Source organism: Typha angustifolia, chromosome 1 (assembly GCF_048772165.1).
Source record: "Typha angustifolia cultivar Huaian chromosome 1, ASM4877216v1, whole genome shotgun sequence".
In the NCBI taxonomy this organism is placed as follows: Eukaryota; Viridiplantae; Streptophyta; class Magnoliopsida; order Poales; family Typhaceae; genus Typha; species Typha angustifolia.
This window is the reverse complement of record NC_133239.1, coordinates 10533178-10551424: the sequence shown is the minus strand read 5'-3', so window position 1 is coordinate 10551424 and position 18247 is coordinate 10533178. Positions and strand designations below refer to the sequence as shown.

Here is an 18247-nt window from a genome sequence, read left to right as displayed (position 1 = left end):
GTGATTGATTTCAGTGAATCTTGAATTGATTTCGGCAGAAAGGAGACATCAAGCCTGTGGATCGATTTCACTCGACTGCACAAGCTCTTTGATGCCAACTAGACTGTAGAGTTATAACCTCTTAACCAGATATCTGCAGTCTTATGGGTTTTGTTTGCATTGATTGGCATTTGATGCTTTGGTAAGGCATTCTTCTTCCTATTTCAAAATTTTCAAGGGATGCAACTCTTGTACCACTTGACAGGATATATCTACAGCATTGCGACTGTTCTAACAGTGCAGGCTTACCCTATCAATTAGGTTTTAGACTATGGAGTTGTAGTCTAGCGACTCAATTGGCATGATGAAATGATTCAGGGCCTTGGATAAGAATCTACGAGGCAATTGAGATGGCTCACCAAACTGTGTCTTATTAGCTGAAGCCAGAGTCATAAATCTCCAGCATGTGAAAGTCCCTGGCATATGGTGGTCCAGGAAAAGCAAACCTCCAAAAGTAGTCTGCATATCCACCAAGGTAGCAGTCCAGTGCTTTTATTTCTAAAGTCGAGCTATTTTGCCAGTAGATTCTTTCCTCTTCCAACATTCGATGAGTTGAAGGGAATACAAGATTCCTGTTACAATTCTTCCTGTAAGTAGAATTGATAAAGCGACCTCAAGTTGAAATAGAGATGGAATTTAAGGCTTAAACAGTAACATAAGTCATTAATTCATAATATCAGGCTGAATTACCCCCAATGAATCAACTCTCTCACAAAGAAAGAAAAAAAAAAATACAATAATAATCCAAAGAATCAAACTATGGACTGTTGAATTCTATCATCCACTGCTTCAACCTAAAATATCTGTTCATCTCTATAACTCTTCATGTGCAATTAATGGCAGATTACAACTGTTTGTCTGATACCATGCCTCTTAAAATATATTGTCACAATAAAACAAAAGCTTATACCTAACAGTGATCAATCAACTTGTTTTTCCTCAAAAAAAAAAAAAAAAAATAGCAACCAACTTGTTAACAACCCTCTTACAAGAGAGGAAGAGATGGAAGTGTGTTACAGTTTCCATATTAGATCTGGAGGATTCTTTTTCTGTCTAATGGTTTGAAATATCTCTTGCAGTTGCAAAGGTCCATTGCTCATAATTAAAGGTGACCCTTAAGGTAGATCATCCTAATTCTGTACAGAGATTAATATTTTGGCCAACCACACATTGCAAACCTTTCCATTATCATTACTAGTGGAAGTGTAAAGAAGAAAACAACATCAGCACAAATGTTATCATGAAACCATCAATGTCATGCTGTTGATAATACCTATTTGTTTATCTTTGTTGGATTATGCTAGCTGTAAAAATACCTTCCCATACTACATGAGTAAGGCAAGATTAATATGCATCACCTGGATTACTATGATTGTACGTATGAATTCCTTCTTTACTTTCTACAGACTATAGATTTCCAAAGCAATAAAAACAGTTTGGTAGTCCTGCAAAGTGAAACAATTAATTAATGACATTGTAAAATTAAAAATCAATTGACCCAAGTTTGATTCCTTCCTAGAATAAAGGACAAATGGAAAAGGAAAAAGAACAATTGCACAATGCAAAGAGGAAAAGAGGAAAAGAAGAAAAGGAAAGGAGGTTGTTATCCACAAATTAAGCAACCTCAAATCATATTATATGACTAGGTAATGAGTTTAAAGTTAGCTCTCCATCTATTAGATTATTGAAGTACTCCTGTATCCATCTCCTATCATTCTAACCACCAATTATGGTATAAAAATTTCATTTTCAATCAAAGGATCTAATATAATCCAGACAGTAATCCATTATTGATGGCAAAAGGTGAGAGTTTTGAAACCTCTGCTATGAATCTTATTGTAATAAAAACTAGTAAAGTGAAAGATGTCTACAGAATAATAGCTCACAAGTGTCTAACAATTAGAGAGAACTAGCTTATAGACTCTAACCAAATTTAAAAGATAATAATAATTTAAGCATGGGAACATTGGAAGGTAGAAAGTCATAACAATTAAAAAGTAGCAGCATCATCAACCACTGTTCATCCATGCATGTAATGGAGAGGTCATATCATATAATGACTTCATGACTCATCTGTAATCATGTGGTGGATGATAGATGTGACCCATGATGCTATTCCACCAAAAAAAAATAGATAAAAAAGAGTAACATATTAGGAAATCAATCACTGCTCAATTGACAATGGACCCAACTCCTACCAACCATCTCTCTCAACTTTCTCTCCTTGTGTCCTCTTCTGTTTAGAGGACAATAGGAGAGGAGTAGGATAAGGAAATAAAAGGTTGTGACTGTGAATGCTTAATGCAAGAGACATGGAAATGAAGACTGGCTTTTGGATCTCACCTCTCCCAAATTGTTATTAAAAGACCAAAAAATAAAAACTATTATTTTAGTTGGAATGATCCTTCCAAATTCAATAAGTAATTGATAATGACACCTTTTATCCTTCCAGAGGAATTGCCTGAATCTTTCTGCCAACCATTTACAAACAGAACGATGTGGCAACTTTTGGACGTTAATAATTATTCTTTCCATCTCATAATCACATCTATGCTACGTAAATATCACTTCCAAATGTTCCCCTTCTTCTTTCTACAACCCTGACCCATGGAAGGTAAAATCCAGAAGAATCTTTCACTGGCAAGGCAGCTAATCATGAATCGCCAAGTACCCAACTGCAAGGCAACGTTCCTGCATTCAGGGCTGCAGAGCATCCTCTCCTCTAAGTAACACCTAGAGCTGCAGATAGTTCTACTTCTATAGATAGAAGAGTTGAGGAAGAGTTAGAGAGAAAGAAAGCACCAAGAAGAAGAAGAAGAAGAAAGAAGAAGAAGAAGAAGAAGAAGTAGTCAAGGATGTCAGATTGGGCTCCAGTGTTCATATCAGTGGTTCTCTTTATCCTTCTTTCTCCTGGATTACTATTCCAAATCCCAGGGAAGTGTAGGCTTGTGGAGTTTGGCAACTTCCAGACGAGTGCCATATCCATACTATTGCATGCAGTGATCTTCTTTGCTGTCATTGCCATCTTCCTCATAGCTATTGGAGTTCACATGTATCTGGGATCCTGATCGATCTGCAAGCTCAAGTATTAAATTTCCCAACTTGGGTCTTCATTGTTATGCTTTAGTTTAATTTCATTTTAGCTTCTTCTTCTTCTTCTTCTTCTTCTTCTCTTTTTAATAATCTTTTGCATGTCACTGTCTAGATTTGAACATTGTTGCAGTTGACCTTCTCCTTTTTACGTATCTACTATTATTGACTTCTTCTCTTTCAGGTATATTTGCAGAAAGAACCTGCAGTTAATCTACTAATATCTCATTCTTCTCTCCTTTTCTTTTTTGGTTGTCGAAAGGAGAAGGTTTCTTTTGAATATATATCTAAAGATGAGATACAATATATATATATATATATATATATATATATATAAATATAAATAAAGAGAAATTTAGGTGGTGATATGCAAAAGATTTCTTTTATTTTATTTTTAATTTGTTTATTATGTGATTTTCTTATGAATTATCTTGTTCTATGTGTGTGTGGTGATGGTTTTATTTTAAAATTCTTGGGAGGAGTTTTTTTCACAAAAAATTACATTTAACACCCTGCCTTTTATTTTATTTGCAGTTTACACCATCTAATATTTACAAATTAAACCCTACATTTATCATATACACACTGAAAACTTCCTATGTTGGAGAAAGTTGTTTTTCTTTTAGGGCACGAGATTATTATTATTTTCCTTAAAAATAAGATAAAGGGAGCAAATTAGCTTGGATAAGGTTAAGTATACCTTGGAGTAGGATAAGGTATTTTCTATATATATTTGATAAAACATAGGGCTTCATTTGCAAATATTAAAAATAAAGGGTGTAAAACGGAAATATGTTAAACAGCAGGGTGTTAAATACAAATATTCCTAGGCTTTTATTATATAAGAATACTTTCATTAGATTTTTCGAAAGTATTCTTTCCTATATCTAATATATGATATTATAATATTAGAAAATCAAGTTTATTTATAATAAATTATTCCTCTGTTTGCTAATATTATTTTAAATTTTAGTTCTAAATGTCGTCGGCAGAGATAAATAATAATAATAATAATAATTGATATTATCGATAGAATCGAGAAGTTAAACAGAATATAAGAAGAAAAAGAGAGATAAAATTTAATTATTTACTTATAATATGAATATCAATTGAGAAAAATGCTAATAAAAACCCTTAATCCAATGCAATTCTAATCTCTAGTAGGTGTTCCAGGGCTCTCATGTTGCTAGAAAGGATCCAAAGAGGTGAGTAAATGAGATAACTAAAATTATAATAATTATTTATCTGTGCATAAAATAAAGAAGTTAATAAATTTGAAGATAATCAAATATACAAATAATGGATAAAAAAAACTTTAGATTTTTAGTTGAGAAGACTGGATAACATAATCTCTACATAGTTCCAGGGGAATTTAATGCTATCTCAATTAATTAATTAGACCAGTGTCACTTAATTTTGAAACTTGGAATACTCATATAACATGAGCCCATTTATTTATTTAAGGGATTTTTATAAATCGTACCCTTATATTTTGCCTATTTTGTGATTTGCACCCTATTTTTGGGGATTTTATAACGCGACTCCTTATTTTTTATATAATGATCATTTAACATCCTAACATTACTTTAGCTAACTGACATTTATCATGTTATATAGTTTATGTGAATACCCTTAAAAGTTTCCGACCTAATCTAAATCTCCACAAAATTTTTCTTTCCTAAACTAAACCCTAACTCCATAAAATTTAAATCCGCTTATCTATAACTAAACCCTACCTCACAAAATTATATCAAAACCTACAACCACAAGAATCCCTCAAAATCCTTACCACGTACAAGCCTTAGAAGCTTCTCCTAACTTTACATATTTTTCTCTATCTCTCCAGCTCAAACCCTTTTTTTCTCATCTTTTCCCAAATTTTTTCCATCTCCCTCCCGATCTTTGAGGTCGTAAGCAATAAAATAGACTTAGCGTTTGGGAAGCTTTAAGATCTCCATGGCTTAGAGTTTAGAAGCTCTAAGATTGGCTTGGCATTTAGATGATGTTCTCCATGATTTGAAAAAAAGCAACAAGTATAGATGTTCAAGTTATAAATAAAATTATAGATAAGTACAAGGGTAATTTAGAAATATTATAAATTACATAATGGATTATAACATAATATTCTCTTTTTAGTATAATTCAGTTTGATTATGGTTAGGTTAAGTTAACTATGGGTGTTAAATGAACATTATAAGGAAAAGGAGGGGTCGCATTATAAAATCTCCAAAGACGGGGTGCGGATCATAAAATAGGCAAAATATAGGATGTGATTTATAAAAATCTCATTATTTAAATACAATAAAAAAACTATACTTTTAAGTACTACTAACACCATATTAATTGACAAATATTGAAGTTGATATTTGATAGATTTTTAATTTATGTTGCTATATGCATATAGTTTAAACTCGTTGTATCTGATCTTTTGAGAGAGGGTTAGTCTTTTTGTTTAGCCTATAATTTATGGACTAATGATCAAGCAATATAGATGTCGATAATAACTATATTATTCTTCGCATCTCTACCAAAGATATTGGGGGCAATGATTGATCATTCGACAAAGATGTTCTAGCTCATCGAACATTACAAGCTTGCCATTCTTCAATGACTCCGAAAACAAAGAGATCAATAACAACGATTACTTTCAATGATGCAAAGAAAACTTGGCATCTAACTCTATTCCTCATCCTCTCTTTATCTATATGTCTTTGCTAATGCCTATAGGGCAGGATGCCTTAGACACCAAGAGATGTACAAAGAGGTTATTGCACATTCATTCAAAGAAATTATACTTCATGGTGTTCAAAGAAGTAATCTACAATCTCAAAGTCAAGTATGGAAGGAGAATATTGAAGCCTTACACATACAACAGTTGAACTCACATTGCTTGCATCTCTACTATGTGATCTTAGAGTTCAATTGCATAAAAGTCCCTATGTGATCATCTAAGTGTGTTACATTCGACTTGCAACCTAGTTCTACACCACAGAGTAAGCATATTGAAATTGACTACCACTTTGTTAGAGAACGAGTTGCTCTTGGTTTGATACAGACTCAACATGTTTCGACTCAACTCTAACTTGTAGATATTTTTACCGAGCCCTTATCACATCAGCAACTTGTGAGACCAGGAATCAAACTAAACCTCCATAAGTAGCTCAATTTGGCGAGGAGTAATTACCATATTATTATTCTTCACGATAAAGATCGAACCTCTAGCTAAGACATCGGAGACAAGGATCAACCGACAAAGATGTAGTAGCTCATCAAACGTCCATCGTAGCTCATGCCAACAAAGATTCTATTACGAGCAATTGCAATCATAAAAATATCTTTGCCTCAATTACATAAAAAGACAACCACTTATACAATAAAACTTACATAATTTTATTCGAATTAAATATAATATACATTTCATGTTACTTTTTTTTTCATTTTTTATTTTCATTCTTTCCATAATTTTGTTCTTCGAGTATCTATTTATATTCACTTGATAGATACACCTAATAATAAAAATAAGGGAATTACCTATTACATATGACTTGCAACCTAGTTCTACACCGTAGAGTAAGCATATTGAAATTGATTACCACTTTGTTAGAGAACGAGTTGCTCTTGGTTTAATACAGACTCAACATGTTCTGACTCAACTCTAACTTGTGAGACTAAGAGTCAAATTGAACCTCCATAAGTAGCTCAATTTGATAAGGAGTAATAACCATATTGTGCTTCACGACAAAGATCGAACCTCTGGCTAAGACATCAGAGACGAAGATCAATTGACAAAGATGTAGTAGCTCATCAACATCTATCAATAGCTTATGCCACCAAAGATTCTATTACAAGCAATTGCAATCATAAAAATCTCTTTGCCTCAATTATAGAAAAAGACATAACCACTCGTACAAGAAAACTTACATAATTTTATTCAAATTAAATATCATAGGACATATTATACATCTCATGTTCAGTTTTGTATTCATTCTTTCCATAATTGTGCTCTTATTTATATTCACTTGATAGATACACCTAAAAATAAAAACAAGGGAATTACATATCCATTCTTATTCTAGAATAAGTCTTCTTATTATAGCGCAGTAACTAAATAACATCTTACCTTATTATAGTATACTAATTTCATATTCTCTCTTATCTTATCCTATATAACTTTCTAAAAACTATTTATTAACAACCCAAGGATTATTATTAGACAGTACATAATTACTAGTCATATTAGTTATAGTTGCTATCTTCTCTCTCTCTTCTCTCCAAATGCGGCCCCGCATACTCACACACCCCATGTAGTGCAGGGTTATAACCCTGTGTATACCTGCATAGTGTGGGGTTATAACCTTGCATACTCGCATAATATGAAGAAATTTTGAAATATTGTTTCCCACCGACTTAAGAGTATTTTCGTCGTTTGGTTTAAACTATCATTAATTTTCGATGTTTTCATATTAACTTTATGTCACATCAAATATAATTATTACTCGTTATATTAATACTAAACTAAATACTAAAATAGCTTATACTAGTATTAGCTCTCTTTTTCTAGTATTAAAAATTAGAATTATTACGTCTATTTCACTCTTAAAGTGAATATAGCCTAAAAGTCTTTGTGGAAAAAAAAATAACAAATAAATAGTGTAGGATAGGATTCAAGCTACTTTAACTAACTATGCTATATAATATTTATACATCTATTTTAGTCTATATAGATATATATAATATCATCTCATATATTATATTAATCATATTGGCATAGTATGCCATATACGCTTTCGAATTAATGATTATGATAAAGATCTATCATCTTAGAAATTAGATGGTATATCTATATCTATTGTACCATATTTTTTAAACTAATTATTACAAGATTAAAATACTATTATATATATGATCAACTCCCAAATAGGAAAATTTAGGGTAAGCTAACAGTTTTGAAAATATAGGAATGTAACATTTTTGAAGATATAGTTCTAATGGGAGGGCAATGCTGGTGGTGGTCTGAAAAGACATTGTTCTCCTTGTTGAGAACTTTATGGAAAATTTGTAGATATCTCAAAATGATTTAATGGGAAAATTATCAAACATATACACTATGCATTACAACAATTTATCATTTGATCCTATCTTTTAGGTTCAATTCCTCAAATACTCTTTAGCTAATGTAACTATATATGCTTAGTTAACTTAACTATAGGTGCAAAATAATATTTTTACCTCTAATTAAGTAATTAGTGTAAGTCAAGTCAAATGCCACATTATTTCTTATACTTCGCCTCATCATCTTCTTTCTCGACACTACCTAATCTCTTTTCCTCATTCCTTTCATACCTTACGGCTTTTCTTTTCCGTCTTTAGCATCTCTTATCTATTACACTTCCCCGGAGAAGACTATGAGGTGGAGTTAAGGGTGTTTATCATTGGCCACTTGGTGGTGGTGCTTTCCGGCGACGGCGAGGTCTTTGATACCTAAAAGTTGTATTGGTAGGAGAAAAAAAATAAGATAAGAGATGCTAAAGAGAGGAAGGAAAAAAAAATTCTAAATCCATTTCTTTGTAGGAATATTTTTCCCTAATATTCAATTTAAATCCATTATAGAGGAATCCAAGTTAGGATTATTATTTGTGATGCCCCATAGATTTCTCTTTTTCTTTTAGCTAGCATTGAAAAGAAAAGAAGAAAAGAAACCTAATGTATGAATGAGCAAAGAACAATTAATATAATTTCAACCTAAACCTATATACTTAGTTTCATGCACATATGAACTGGAGACATATATATATATATATCATTACTTCCATATTCATCACCCACAAAGATATATAAAACATAGGCTAGTATGCAACATTACTGAGCCCAGAATTCAAAATGAATGCATCTTCTTACAGTTTTAAAAATATAGCACTTGAGATGAGATGATCACCATCCTAACTTTTGATCATCCAGCACGAATATGCACGCCGATGGCAACCACAAGGATGGTTAGGATTGCAAAGAAGATGATACTATGAACTAGGATTGATATTCCACTGGTGAACATGTTGCCAAACTCGATAACCCTCGCCCTCGCCGGTAGCTGGAACAAGAGGCCGGGCGAGAGAAGGATGAAGAGGACGACCGCGATGATCACCGGCCCCCAGTCGGTAGACATCTCTGGATCTCTTTAAATCTTACTTAGCTCTAGGAGGTGGAGAAGTTGCATATGTTCCACTACTACTCTATATAGATAGGAAACATGGTATGTTATTCTATCAAAGTTGTAGGATCCACTAGGTTTGAGGAAATTCCTGCTATTTGAGTACACACACGTCAATGGCATATATTCTTTATCTTTTATTCTCCTGAACTATTAAAAATATCTCATCATTCATTCGACGCCACAAACGAGTAAAGTAAAAAGATTAAAATACCCCTCTAATTCTAATTACAAAAAAACAGTGATAGTTCGAAAAGTCTAAGAGTAATTATCCATTGTTCATATTAATTTTCTATATTTACTTGCAATAGTAGAATAGAGGATCCCCAATTGACTACAAATGATGAAAATATGCAAGGTCTTAAATGTAAGACATTATTAAAGAGTAGTTTATAGGAATCCATATCCTCTATTTAAGCAAAGGAGGTCATCCTTAGTGAGCAAGAAAGGAGTGGAAAGGAAAAGTGCTAAGTGGGAAGTGGGGAGATAGCTTTTGAGTTAATGGGGAGTACCTATGCTTTACATAAATCCACTTTGTCACTAACCACACAATATTCTTTTTTTTTCTTTTCTGTTAGAGAGTTGGATCATATGGAACTTTACAAAAGTTATATTAGACCAATTAATCTCTTGAAGAATGTTAAAAAAGCAAGATTAGCTTTTTGCCAAAGTGCTGAAAGATTTAATTATTCCTTCTTTCTTTTCTTTGATTGAACTAATGTTCTTATATGTTTGTCATAGGCCTAAGAATTGATTTCGATTTGTTTCTTTTTTTGTAGATCATGGGTCAATCCTCCCAAGAAATAGGTTAAGAAGACTCAAACTATATGCACACAATATTTCAATAAAAAATCTATTAAATATCACTTCAAATGCATATGTAAGGAATTGAATTTATGAAGTCTCGTATCGGTCGATAGAACACAATCACTAGGCTAAAACGGTGACAGATAATTTTTGGCTTTCTTAACTGTTGTAGTGACATATAATTTTTTTTAGAGGGCAAGTTTATAGATTGATAATTACAATAATTATCAATACTCGGTTACAACTTGATACACAAAGAGAATATGGTATAAGGCGATCCACCTAGACACAAGCATAGAGAGTAGATGGCATGGATGGCGAGGAAAGGGGGAGAGGAGAGAGATAGAGTAGGAAGAGAAGAAAATACCTCATGAACTAAGAGAGAAGCACCTCCCCTCCCTTTCGCCTACCCATTGTAAGTAAGAGGAGAGACGAGAAAGGCCAATGGCGGTGGAGGAAATCTTCAAGAAATGGGAGGAGCCAAATATATATTAATATATACGTGTGTGTTTATTATATATGTAATGTCTTGTAATACTAAATGTTATATATATATATATACTCTTATGTTTTTTAGACAAAATTACTTTATCTTCATGAGCTTTGTTTTCTATCACTATGCTTTCCTACATCTTGACTATGTTGTGACCCTTAAATTTTCATCCAAAGCTAATAATATTTGTATATTTTTATCTTAAAATTATACCAATTTGTCTCACTAAACTATTATAACTTTTACAAGATTTAGTCAAGATGCTTTGAAGAGTTAATTTTCGTCCAAACTAGAAGAGAATAAAATGCATTTATGATATCCTCTTGTTAAGGTGGGGTTATAATGTGGAAGGATGGTGAAAATGTTGGTAATGGTGAGGGTTCGAATCGTGATGATAGAGTGGATAGATAGGGCATGTAGAATGGAAGAAGAGGGAGAAAGTGGCCAGTCCTACAGGACTAGAGTTACGATAATAGAAGGAGAGAGGAGGGCAGCCTGCTTGGTGGGCTCGGCGGCTGGAGTTTAAGAGATTGAGAGGGAGAGAGGTTTGAGAGAGAGAGAGAGAGAGAAGATGTAAATATGATAATCTTTGACACCTTAAATTAGGTTGCTCTCCACATATATAGAAGCTAATGCAAAATTAAATAAAACCCTTAAAATAACCTAAGTCAAGCTGGAAATTGACATCGAGCATTGGAATGCACTAAAAATAGGTTCTCTTGGTCTGTAGTGGTCATTAAAAAATAAGTGTTTTATTATATTTTTATCATCTAAAATCTGATTTATATTATTTTTTATCAAATTATTTATAATTTTGTCTGTAAAGAGTATCCTCAAATTCGACTTATAGATTGATCATATAACGAAGCAAATAATTTTCAATTTGAATAAAACTAATAAGAGGTAAATTGACACAAATAACACTTTAGGGGATGAAGTGAATTTAGGTATAACCTTAGGTAATAAAATTCCCTAGTTATAATATTTTAAACATTTATAGTAATAGTTATGTAAAGAAAATCATATATTTAGATATTGATCCAGGTACAAGTTATATCACTTTTTTTAATCATTCAAGAGCCTGGAGGCTAGATACAGGTTGGACAAAAATGCCAACCCTCCTTAGACACAAAGACACTTTGACCCCATTAATCTTTAGCCAACATACCAAGTCACATAGTCTAGACTTCAAACTATGTACATCATTAAGCTATTGTTTCGAACTAAACGCTGTTGAGATATCACTCTAAATTATCGTGCTACCAAAATGCTCCTCTAAACCACTGCACTACCGAGTTGCCAAACCGAGCCAGGCCATTGAGTCAAGCCATCAAATCATCAAACAATTTTTTTTTCACAATAATTATTTGAGATTAAAGTCAATTGTACTATCTACTTAGTCGTAGGGGGAGGTACTATCGACTTTACAAGAGTTGGTTGATGGTATAAATTAGATCACTTCTTTTTTATCATTTAAGAGCTCGAAAGCTAGATACGGGCTGGACAAAGGGTCAACCCTCTCTAGATACAAAAGCACTTAGCCACCACTAAGCTTTAGCCAATATAGTAGTCTGCTGAGTCTAGGCTTTAAGTCATATGCGTCGTCAAACTATTACTCTGAATTAAACGCCGCGAAGACCTACTCCAAGCCATCGCGCTGTCGAACTACTTCTCTAAGCTAAAAAATAAATTTTTTTCACAATAATTCTTTGGGGTTGGAATTGATCTTATAATCTCTTTGCTCATAGGGAATGATACAAAGAGTTTGTTGGCGTACAAATTAGATCACTTTTTTTAGCCAATATAGTAAATTGTCTAGTCTAGACTTCAAGTCATGTGCGTTACCAAACAATTGCTTTGAACTAAACACCGTTAAGACCTCCAAACCAACCGTACCGTTGAGCCATCAACCGAGTAGAGCCGTTGAGCTAAGCCACTAAGACACTAAACTACCAAATAATTTTTTTATAATAATTATTTCGGATTGCAGTCGATCATATTGAGTTGGTTGATGTGTACTGTGTACAATTAGATCACAGTAAACCAAAATAGCCAAGCTACCCAAGGCATCCCGGAATTCTCACAATTCTTGAACCGGACTATACGAACCAATCAAAACCATCCTAGCAACCATATGTATTAATTCCACACATTCGTTATTCCAGGCGATCGTGACCTTGAAAACATCAATTCAAACGCACCAATAAAAGACGAGCAGTATCACGTGAAGCATATTAAAAAAAGCACTATCCACGTGACAGAGACCGCCCTTTTTTGAATTGCCTAAGGAGTCCAAATCCCGACCCCACTTCCCTCTCCGTCCGCCACGTGGCACGACCTCGCCACGTTGCGCTGGGTTTGCAGTGCAAGCGAGCATCTTTCCCGAACCGTCCTTCGGCGATGCAGATGCCAGAGCGAACCTTTCTGCATCCCCAAATGTAGCAATTTCCAACAACCACATCTTCCATCCAATCATCAAGTGCCAAATACCCCCACTGTATTAAATTCCCGCACCCTCCTGTGAAGCAGATCTCCTCCGTCACCCTCACAGCCTTCTTCCTCTAATTTTATTCCCAATCCTTGGTTCGCACTCCACTATCCATCCGGCTTTTTATTTTCTAGAGAGAGAGAGAGAGAGAGAGAGAGAGAGAGAGAGAGAGAGAGAGAGAGGAGAGCGAGAGAGGAGGAGAGATGGCGGATTGGGGACCGGTGGTGATAGCGGTGGTGCTGTTCGTATTGCTGACGCCGGGATTACTATTCCAGCTTCCGGGGAGGTCGAGGATAGTGGAGTTTGGCAGCATGCAGACAAGCGGGATCTCCATACTCGTTCATGCCGTTCTCTACTTCGGCCTCATCACCATCTTCCTCGTCGCCATCGGAGTTCACATCTATACTGGCTGAGATTGGCTCACGATGGTTGCTAATTTGTGGGCGAGTGTTTATTTTGGGTTTGTTCTTCATCTTATTTTATTTTACTCTTCTTTGTGGTTTCCTTTATTTCTACTTGTTTTAGTATAATGGTGTACTTCTTTTGGTATAATGCCATCATATCGTCAGTTTCGAATCAAGATACTTCATATTGTAAATCGCTGAACGAGAACAGTGATTTTGATTTCAAAATGAAGCTATAGAAGTTCCAAAATGAATTAAAAGTGTAAAAAAATATTAGGAGCAAATTGAAAATAGTGAAAAATTCACTATAATTTTAAAGTTCCAAAACCCAAACGACTCAACAGGCCATTTTCAATAATTAAAAATCTCATGAGAGACCTTCTAATGAATAAATAAAAAATCAGGTGAGAGAATTATGAGATGGATTTAAAATTGTGACTTTCAACTCTTAAGGAAATTTATTGTGGATAAAAAAAATTTAGTTGTTATTGGTTAGCTTGATTTGGCGGCTTAAACTTTGGTTAAGTTCAATGACTCGATAGTGTGGTAAGCTTAGAGGGCAATGGCTCGGCGACACAATGCTTGGGGTTTAGACTGAATGACTTTATATGTTGGCTAAAAGCTTAGTCGAGTTTAAATACCTTTATATCAAGTGACGGTCGACCCTTTATCTAACTCATGTTCTAGTGTTCAAGCTATTGAATGATAAAATAAATTCACGTGAGAGACCTATCAACCAACTTTGGTAAAATTTGTAGATACCTCTTATACGTCCAACAAGGTTGTGGGGTTGAATTTAATATTATTGAGATAATTATTTGGTAGTTTGATAGCTTGGATCAATGGCAGCTCAGTAGCACGTTGAAGTAATAGCTCGACAATACATAAAGGCTTGAAGTTTAGATTAGACAGTTTCATATGTCGACTAAAGTTTAATGATGTTTAAGAACTTTTATATCTAGAGATGCTATGTGTATATATATATATATTTGGATGTTAAGAGAAAAAGTCCTGCCTTTTTGAATTGCCTCCCTCTTGTTAACTAAACTTATCTCCTAATAAGGTTCTGTTGCAACCCTAGATGATAAGCAATCTATTAGTTTCTTACATCAAACTGACCCACATCATATTGATCTAGATCATTTCGGCTCTTTAGATCATTTCGGCTCATAATGGTGATTTTAAAATGATTAATGGGTTGAATTTATTTAAAGGTTACAAGTTTTGAAGAAATTCAAGAGGCTTCAATTATTTATAAATAGCCCTATATTCATGAGAATAACAACAACATATAATTTCAAGTTAAATAAAAAACTTTGGCTAGTTTTATCTTTCGATTTTTCTCTTATATATTATTTATTTGAATCGAAGGAATACGGTTCTCATAAAGAAGCTTTGAAGATCTTTCCAAAATTCTTTATATATTATTTATTCAATTAGAGGGTGGGGTGGTTCTCACAAGGAAGCCTCGAAGAATTATGTTATCAAGCGATACAATTGTAACTTAAAGGAAAGAAAGGCGGATAATCCTGCACGAAGGATGCCACTTTAATTTGGAGTAGCACCGCTTTGGTGTGCCCAACATACTAGAGTTTCTAAATTTTTTATTATTATTTATATTAAATAATATTTATTTATTTTTTTTAAATACAAAACTAGATTTATTCGATGATAAATATTTTATCTTAATGTTTTTAAAAATAAAAACTAACATTTTGTCAATTTCAAAGGGAAAGTCCACCACTAAAGTGAATTTTGCTTTTTGCTTCTAGCAAAAGGATCAATTCGTTTTGAGTTGGCTTAATTCTACCATGAAAAAGTTCTATCAATTGTTTATGGACTTTATAAGTCTTAACAAGTTTGGCGAGCTCTTGCTAATCGATTTGCTTCCCTAACATCTTTGTGTATCAATCAACTTCAGAGACAACTTCAAGGTTTACAATAAGGTAGTAAGAGTTTCTAGACATATTGATCACAATGTTATCAAGACTCGTTGTGTGTTTAAGATTAAACAAAAGTCAAATGGTAGTACTGATTGCTTTAAAGCAAGACTTGTAGCAAAATGATACGAACAAGCGAGTGGATTAGACTTCTTGGAGATATTTAGTTTGGTGATTAAACTGACTACTATTTGGGTGGTGCTTGATATAGAATTCTTCAATTGGCTAGACTACTAAACAACTTGACATCTCCAATACTTCCTACATGGGATGCTATTTGGCTATTTGAGGAGGTTTATATCAAGCAAACGTTGAGGTAGAGCTTCTTTGATCCATTATATAGCTGCCATAAGGAAACTTTATATGGCCTAAAATAAGCACCTAGGGCTTGGTTCCTTCGCTTTTCTACCGGCTTAATTGATCTTGGTTAAGGGTTCAAAGTAGACACTTCACTCTTTACTTTTCACAGAGATGATTTCCACACTTTTATTCTTATTTACGTGGATGACTTACTCATTACTAGATCAGACCCTAATGCCATTTTGTCCCTCATCGTTCATCTAGGCCTAGAATTTGCATTAAAGGATCTCGGCATGTTTAGTTACTTTCTCAGCATTGAAACTACTCGAGATGAACACAACCTTCATTTGAGACAAAGTATATTATTGATATTCTTCATCATGCAAGCATGATTGGTGCTAAGCCATATCCAGCTTCATGTGTTGAAATTGACATGGTACACCATTGCATGATGTAACTGAGTATAGACGACTTGCTGGAGCTCTTCAATTAACTTTGTCAACATCTTCATTCTCCAACATCATATCACTTGTAATCAGCTAAACGTATTCTACGCTAAAAAGGCACCATCGATCGTGGTCGTTACCTCTCTCATGGTTCTCTTAATTTACAAGTCTATTGCAACTCAAATTTAATCGGTAATCTTAATGATAGTGTGTTTCACGATCCTTGCCTAATATCTTAGTGTGCTAAGAAACAAATAGTTATAACAGAGTATTGCGCATTAGCTATGGTGGTAGTAGAGTTATATTAGCTTCGAATGCTTTTATGTGAACTTTATTTACCACCATTATCTCCACCGCATTTAATCCGGTGTCTTATGCCGAGCCTAAATGTACCTCTATCATTTGCTTTGAGTTCAAGAACTCCAAACCTAATTCGATAACTAAATATTATTTTTTATTTATTTTTATATCTAATCATGTTTATAACTTACCTTGTTATAGGTATGCTTGACCAAAACCCTATTCTCTGGAAATTTTTCAACTCCAAAGATAAGATCCAAATCCCAAGCTCACTATCCCCTCTCCGGCCGCCACGTTTCAGCGACTCGCGACGTCGCACCGCGCCTGGTGTGCAAGCGAACATCCTTCCAGAATCTTCCTTCCACAATGCAGATGTCAGTGGACTCCTCTGCTTCGGCCACCCCTAGTCCACCAATTTCCAGCAATCGTATCTCGTTATCCAATCGTCAGTCGCCAAATACTGCAACGTATCAAATTCCTGCGTCCTCCTTTTGAGGCGGATCTCCTCTCTCACCTTCTTCTTTCTCCCAATTTAACTCCACATTCTTCGGTTTCCACTCCACTATCCATCCGGCATTTTATTCTAGAGAGAGAGAGAGATGGCGGATTGGGGGCCGGTGGTGATAGCGGTGGTGCTATTCTTGTTGCTGACGCCGGGATTACTATTCCAGATTCCGGGGAAGTCGAGGATAGTGGAGTTTGGCAGCATGGAGACGAACTGGATCTCCATACTCGTTCACGCCATTCTCTACTTTGCCCTCATCACCGTCTTCCTCGTTGCTATCGGAGTTCACATCAATACTGGCTAAGCTAAGATGGCTCATGGACCATGCTGGTTGCTAATTTGTGAGCGTGTATTTTATTTTGAGGGCCGGATGTTTTATTTTTATTTTCTTCTTTGTGGTTTCCTTCTCCTTTTCCTTTTTTTTAAAATTATTTTAATATTAGATGAATAATTTAATAAGAATTATTAATTTTTCTCTCCTAACGGTATAAATTAGTTATATTTTATTTATCTGTTTTAGTTATTTATATTTTATAAAAATAATAATAATAAATTATTAGGAGTTGACCCTCTCATTATTAAGATAACTATTATAAGAATGGACAATACAAAATATTTAAATTTTAATTTTTAATCAATTAATTAGCTCTTACTTCTAATCTATGATCAGTGTAATATTTATTAGTATAACTAGTAAAATAAAAAAAAGGTATAAAAGGAAAAGCTAAGAGAGTTCTTTGATATAAAAGCCATCAACTCTGGTTAAGCCTCTCTTTTCATACCAGGGGAGGAACATCTATATTCGCCTCTAAGTTGCTAGCTTTGCTGTGGATTTATGTTGGAAATTTGGATCAGAATTGCCCTGTAAGAAGAATAAGTACATGAGATTTATTCCAGTTGCCAATTAGTAGGAAAATAGCTATAATTAATTCATAATAAAACAGTAATTGAATCTATAATGGGTTAAATAAATTTTTTAGTCGATATATATATATTAGTTTAAGAGTTTATGTAAATAATAAAAAAAATTATAAAATTTCTAAGCTAAGGAAGCCTAAACACAATATAAAATATAAATTATATTGTTCCTCAAAAGTTAATAATAGGGGTATTTTACTTAAATCCAAAATTAGGGAGAACATTGTAATTAAAAATAATTTAGAAGTAATTCGGGAAAATTGAGGATAGTTGTGAGGACGTAAGTGTAATTAATCCTAAATTTTTTAA

General features: G+C 33.8%; 4 protein-coding genes across 4 annotated transcripts; 3 read left to right on the top strand and 1 right to left on the bottom strand.

Annotated features, from left to right (window-relative positions):
* The first annotated feature begins 2648 nt into the window (after positions 1 to 2648).
* LOC140763564 (uncharacterized) lies at positions 2649 to 3316 on the top strand. Its single transcript, XM_073101815.1, has one exon. It carries the CDS (start codon positions 2895 to 2897, stop codon positions 3105 to 3107), a length of 213 nt encoding a protein of 70 aa, XP_072957916.1. The 5' UTR covers positions 2649 to 2894; the 3' UTR covers positions 3108 to 3316.
* A 5625-nt stretch (positions 3317 to 8941) lies between these two features.
* LOC140762804 (uncharacterized) lies at positions 8942 to 9419 on the bottom strand. Its single transcript, XM_073100762.1, has one exon. It carries the CDS (start codon positions 9290 to 9292, stop codon positions 9080 to 9082), a length of 213 nt encoding a protein of 70 aa, XP_072956863.1. The 5' UTR covers positions 9293 to 9419; the 3' UTR covers positions 8942 to 9079.
* Positions 9420 to 13288: 3869 nt separating this feature from the next.
* Positions 13289 to 13705, top strand: LOC140763192 (uncharacterized). Its single transcript, XM_073101279.1, has one exon. It carries the CDS (start codon positions 13329 to 13331, stop codon positions 13536 to 13538), a length of 210 nt encoding a protein of 69 aa, XP_072957380.1. The 5' UTR covers positions 13289 to 13328; the 3' UTR covers positions 13539 to 13705.
* A 2261-nt stretch (positions 13706 to 15966) lies between these two features.
* On the top strand, positions 15967 to 17877 carry LOC140767210 (uncharacterized). Its single transcript, XM_073107048.1, has one exon. The coding sequence runs from the start codon at positions 17115 to 17117 to the stop codon at positions 17322 to 17324; it is 210 nt and encodes a 69-aa protein (XP_072963149.1). The 5' UTR covers positions 15967 to 17114; the 3' UTR covers positions 17325 to 17877.
* Positions 17878 to 18247: the final 370 nt, after the last annotated feature.

Excerpts from the sequence above, each read along its gene's own strand:
- LOC140763564 (XM_073101815.1), top strand. The coding sequence starts at position 2,895 with ATGTCAGATTGGGCTCCAGTGTTCATATCAGTGGTTCTCTTTATCCTT.
- LOC140762804 (XM_073100762.1), bottom strand. The coding sequence starts at position 9,292 with ATGTCTACCGACTGGGGGCCGGTGATCATCGCGGTCGTCCTCTTCATC.
- LOC140763192 (XM_073101279.1), top strand. The coding sequence starts at position 13,329 with ATGGCGGATTGGGGACCGGTGGTGATAGCGGTGGTGCTGTTCGTATTG.
- LOC140767210 (XM_073107048.1), top strand. The coding sequence starts at position 17,115 with ATGGCGGATTGGGGGCCGGTGGTGATAGCGGTGGTGCTATTCTTGTTG.